Below are 5311 nucleotides of genomic sequence, written 5' to 3' on the forward strand. Positions count from 1 at the left end.
TTTAGCGCTTCTGGCCTCCCGTGCCCGTCAATCAAACTGCGGGCACACCTTTGACCTCGACCCTAAAGCCGGACTTGTCGGGGTTCCCTTTTTTTAAAAAAAATCCTGGAAAACCCGTAGCAACACGTTATCGTCAAATCATTGGCGCCCTTGGAACGTGTTTTCTATTGTTTTCTATGAACCAGAGGTTGATGCATTGATATGTTTGAAAGGTTAATCCCCGCTCACAGTACACGCCCACAGGTTACCTGCTTATATGCACCTGGGCAGACACGCGGTCGGCCTCTCTTTGTTTGCGTAGCCTACTGCCCGCAGCACAGGTTAACGTTGAAATGGAGAGGATCATTGTTCAATTGTTGGCTCAGATGATTGCGGTTGTCCAGCGTATCCGCACCACTGTGCAGCATAGGAGGGCTGCTTCAGAGGAATACCGAGAACGTATTGCCAGAGCGATGACCAGCAGCACAAGACGTTCTCTACGGGCAACCATGGCGGCAAAGAGGCACTGGCAAGCTCTGGCAGAGGTCCGGTTCCCCCCCCCCGGTTCTGGGCGGACGAAAGATCCTCTGACTGGTGGGAAAATTTTGTGTGGGCTCGCTGGGATGATGACCACTGGATTGCCAACTTTAGAATGTCTAGGGGGACATTTTTTGAACTCGTGGAGGCTCTACGTGGACGCATGGAGAGGCAAGTCACTGGCATGCGGCGCCCCGTGCCAGTGGAAAAAAGGGTGGCGGTCGCATTGTGGTACTTGGCAACCCCTCAGTACTTCCGGACAGTAGCCCAGCAATTCGGACTCGGAGTCACTACGGTTGGCGATATCCTTAAGGAGTTCTGCCTCGCCATGGAGGCGGAATTGTTCAGCAAAGTCGTGTGCCTCGGAGACCGGCTTGGAGCGGTGAGTGTCATTCGATCCCCTTTGCCCTTTAAATTTTTTTTCTTGTTTGACAGGTCAGCAACGAAGACGCGATACACCCCACGCTGACATGCCATGGCTTATATTCTTTTCTTTCCCTTATTCCAGAGTATGGACGGGTTTGCCAGGCTTGGATTCCCGCATTGTTTTGCGGCCGTCGATGGAAGACACATCCCTATCCGTGCCCCCGGGGGAAGCATAAAGGAGTACGGGAACAGGAAGGAATTTTGTTCTGTTCTCCTGCAAGGAACTGTGGACTTCTCCGGCCGGTTTATCGATGCCGAGGTGGGGTGGAGTGGCAGGAGGCATGATGCCCTTGTTTTCAGGGAATCGAACCTCAGGAAAGCCATGGACGAAGGGGTCTTTGTTCCAGGAAACCCCACCGCCACCATTGAGGGCGTGCGTGTGCCGGCGTTGGTGCTCGGTGACGGAGCCTACCCATTACGACGCTGGCTCATGACTCCCTACAAGCGGCCAAGGACAGACGTGCAGAGCCACTACAACCTCAGTCACTCCCGGGCAAGGAATGTAGTGGAGCGTGCCTTTGGACGTCTGAAGTCCCGGTTCCGTTGCCTGATGTCCCGACTCCATGTGCATATAGACAATGTGACTCCGCTGATCATCGCGTGTGTCATTTTGCACAACATATGCGAGGACAAGGGACATAACATCCCCTTCCCTGTGGATGAACCTGATCCTGTGGTCCTTGAGGACACTCAAGACATCCCTGAAGCAAGGAGAAAAAGGATCTATGCTGAGGGGTGCAAGGTTCGGGACGCCATAGCCACCCACATCTACAGAAACAGGAGGCGTGTTTAATTGTTTTTCCCACTCTGTTGTTGAATAAAGTTTTGTGTTCTTTGTTTAACCTTGTCTTGTGCGGTTTGTGTACTTTGCCAGCAAAAAAACGGGGATTCTCTGGTCCAAAAGCACTTTGACAGCCCTAAATGCTAACTCCCCACTGAAATTGACACACACAATACGGAAGCGCTGAACGGGGAAAGTTCGGGGAGGCGGGTAGCCAGGAAGTATTGGCGACCCCTGTCAAACCGGAGGATCAATCCACTTATGTTCCAAGGAATAATTTTATTGGTGGGCAGCTTTGATACATTTAAAATAGGGGTGGTCGATCGGAGCAACGTACGTTCGTTCCCTAACCGTCATTCCGAAGATGCCGAAGCCACGGAAGGGCTCCTTCTGGCAGCGCGCCGAGGCTGAGGCACTTCTGGAGCTGGTGCTCCAATCGAAAAGTGTTGGCCGCCTTATGGCCAGCACCCACTGCCACACCAAGGGTGCTTACCTGGTGTTGGCATCAAAGCTGAGGGAGAGGGGCTATGTCCGGACCTGGGAGCAGGTCCGGACAAAATTTAAGCGAGTGAAGCTGGACTTCCTCAACAGTCTGGAACAGTGGGGGGGGGGGTCCCGCAGCCAAGCGGGAGGACGGTCTTCCACGACCAGATGGTGAAAATATGGGAGAAGGCTGGGAAGCCCCCCCTGGAAATGAGGAGGCATATGGGTAAGTGCTGCCCTCGTTGTGTTTTGCCCTTAAACATGCATGGCATGACTAGCTGCCTCTTTCCCCTACTGTCCCCAATGAAATTCGAGAAAGTACTTAGATGCTGTCAACCCCCTCTGACTTAGCCCGCCAGTACTGTGTAGAACCACTTTGGTTATGCGCTTTGACTCTAACTGTGGTGTGTCTACCAGCTGTGTTTCATCTCTGGTTTGTGTGCTTTTAATTATGATTTCTCTTTTTCTTTGCCCAGCCACACAATCACCATCCAAGATGGCAAAAGCACCTGAGCTTGAGGAGGGGGAGGAAGAGGGACCTTCCACCTCAGGACAGGCTGCAGGTGAGAGTTTTATGTCTGTGCGGGAGACCCATGTGTGTGTTCCCCCATGGAGCAATATGGGAGCCTGCTGTGATGCTTCCATTTGAAGTGCTATTAAATTCTTTGTTTGATTTCTATAGCAGAAACTATGGAGGCAAGGCTGCGTGCCATGGAGGCCAGGGTGACTGCCTTAGAGGCTGAAGTGGCAGACCTGAAAGGGGAGTTAGAGCAGCAAAGGCAGCAGAGGGAGGCGGAAGAACGTAGGTTATGTTCCCCACTGCCCAACTCTTCTCACACTGTGGCTAAGGCCACCAAAAAGTGTATGCATGTAAACTAAAAAAATTGGAAAATATGTCTGGCACTAATGTGTACTTTTTCTCCCTCCCCACACAGTTAAGAAGAAGGAGGACGAAGACCTCTTCCGCCGCAAAGTGCGGGGGACCATGGGACGGTTGTGCAGGAGAGTGAGGGAGCTGGAAGGGGCTGGGGAGGGGAGCGGTGGGACCTAAGTTTTGTTTTCTTTTTGTGTTTTGGGGTGGGGGGTGTTGGGGGGGTTCCCAGTTACTTTGCCCATTTTTCTATCCCTGTTAAATATTTGAATTTGTTAAAAAAAAGTTGGCTTTCTTGGAGGGTGGGGGTGGTGGTGGGGGGGTCCAAGTTACATTCCCTTGTTTTTTTCCCCTGTTGAACTGTTTCTGAAAATAAAATGTTGTTGTAAATTTCCTGAAAAAGACTCCAGTGTGACTCCTTACACTCGCACACCTTTCACCCCAAACTCCTAAAACACCTTAAACCTTTAAAACACCCTCCAACCTCCAACCCACACAACGGTGCCAGAATAGGCACAATCACTAGAGAGGGTACACAGAGACAGAGTCAAAAACATAAACTTTATTGAACAGACAACAGCAAACACAGATAAACAGACAAAATGGCCCAAACTAGGAGGGGGAGAACTTGTCCGCGGGTTTAACGACTCTCTTCCCGAGAACAGTCCTCCTTCTCGTTTGGGTCGCGGCATTCTGAGAGGGGGTGGGTGGGGTGGGTGCTGGAGGTGGTGGGGGGGGTGGGGTGGGTGCTGGAGGTGGTGGTGGGGGTGTGGGTTGGGGGGGGACGTGCACTGTAATCTGAGGAGGGGTGGCCGCCTCCATAACCGCGACCGCCCTCTCCATCAGCCTCCTTATCATTCGAACTTCCTCCACGCTTTCGCGTAGTGAGTTGTTCGAGTCTCTAAGGATGGCACGGAATTTTTTGCCCTCCTGGGCCACGAGGGAGAGCATCGCCTGGTCTGCAGCAGCGGCACGCCTGGACTCCTCCTGGCAGTGCTCCAGGATCCTTTCTCCCACACTAGTCAGGACGGAGACGCAACGCAGCCTGCCGCGTTCCCTGGCCAGCCTCTCCTCAGCCGGGAGAGCGCCCCTGGGTGGTGAGCCAGCTGGCTCGTCGTCTTCTGAAAGGACCTCTGTTGGCAAAAAAAGAGAAACAGAACTGTTAGTAACAACGAGACAGTCAAAACCCACCCTGGTGCACATGGTGGCCTTTCTTGGTTACATATTGTTAAACCAAGACTCAGAACAATGCCAGGGGAGCACATGGTTATTGTTTGTTTGCCCATGGTGGCCTTTCTTGGTTACATGTTAAACCAAGACTCAGAACAATGCCAGGGGAGCACATGGTTATTGTTTGTTTGCCCATGGTGGCCTTTCTTGCTTACATGTTAAACCAAGACTCAGAACAATGCCAGGGGAGCACATGGTTATTGTTTGTTTGCCCATGGTGGCCTTTCTTGGTTACATGTTAAACCAAGACTCAGAACAATGCCAGGGGAGCACATGGTTATTGTTTGTTTGCCCATGGTGGCCTTTCTTGCTTACATGTTAAACCAAGACTCAGAACAATGCCAGGGGAGCACAAAAATGAAAAGGAAGCACACAGTTATTGCACACAGACATTGCCCTGCAGCCATGGCTCGAAAGGAACAGTTCATGCACGCTCACCATCTTGTATCTGTATCCGCCTGCGCAGGGCAGGAGGTCCAGCCACCCCACGCTCCTCCTCCTCCTGTGTCCCGGGTATAAAATCTGAAAAAAGGGAAAAAAGAACATGATTTAGGACCAAAGTGTGGCAAAGCAAGCTTCAAACCCTAAAGCAGCAACGTTGAGGGACTCTCTTCTGTCTCTTGGCAGTGCTGCTGCCCTGCACAAACAGAAAAGCACAAAGCAGTTAAACCCCCCCCCCCTTATTGCAACTGATACTTACCAACATTTGTGGACGCCCCAGAATCACTGTCCTCTGCTACTGCTGCAGGGGACTCGAGGACCACCGTCCCAGGCATCTGTGTCTCTGTGGACAAGAGCAGAAAATAGTGAAAAAGGAGCAAGCATACAACCTGAACCACACATCAAGGTCCCAAAGTAGTGGCTAGAGCGCTGCAGAAGGCCTATGGCTGAGGCATGCTGCAAAACTGTTTGGGTTGTTGGTTAAACACAACCGTTTTAAAAAGCCACCCAAAGCAATCCACAAACATCCTATCATATTATGCGTTGCAACGAACACACGAGAA

General features: G+C 51.7%; 1 protein-coding gene across 1 annotated transcript; it reads right to left on the reverse strand.

Moving 5' to 3' along the window:
• Window positions 1–3619: 3619 nt before the first annotated feature.
• Window positions 3620–5086, reverse strand: LOC143831343 (uncharacterized). Its single transcript, XM_077324356.1, has 3 exons — window positions 5008–5086; window positions 4746–4829; window positions 3620–4210 (listed from the first exon to the last, which is right to left on the reverse strand). Exons 1-3 carry the CDS (start codon window positions 5081–5083, stop codon window positions 3690–3692), a joined length of 681 nt encoding a protein of 226 aa, XP_077180471.1. The 5' UTR covers window positions 5084–5086; the 3' UTR covers window positions 3620–3689.
• Window positions 5087–5311: the final 225 nt, after the last annotated feature.

Source organism: Paroedura picta, chromosome 3 (genome assembly GCF_049243985.1).
Source record: "Paroedura picta isolate Pp20150507F chromosome 3, Ppicta_v3.0, whole genome shotgun sequence".
Lineage (NCBI taxonomy): Eukaryota > Metazoa > Chordata > Lepidosauria > Squamata > Gekkonidae > Paroedura > Paroedura picta.

Coding starts and splice junctions, on each gene's coding strand:
- LOC143831343 (XM_077324356.1), bottom strand. CDS start 5,083: ATGCCTGGGACGGTGGTCCTCGAGTCCCCTGCAGCAGTAGCAGAGGAC. Junction 4,830..5,007: donor TGGGGCGTCCACAAATGTTG/GTAAGTATCAGT, acceptor CCCTTTTTTCAG/ATTTTATACCCGGGACACAG. Junction 4,211..4,745: donor GCGGATACAGATACAAGATG/GTGAGCGTGCAT, acceptor TTTTGCCAACAG/AGGTCCTTTCAGAAGACGAC.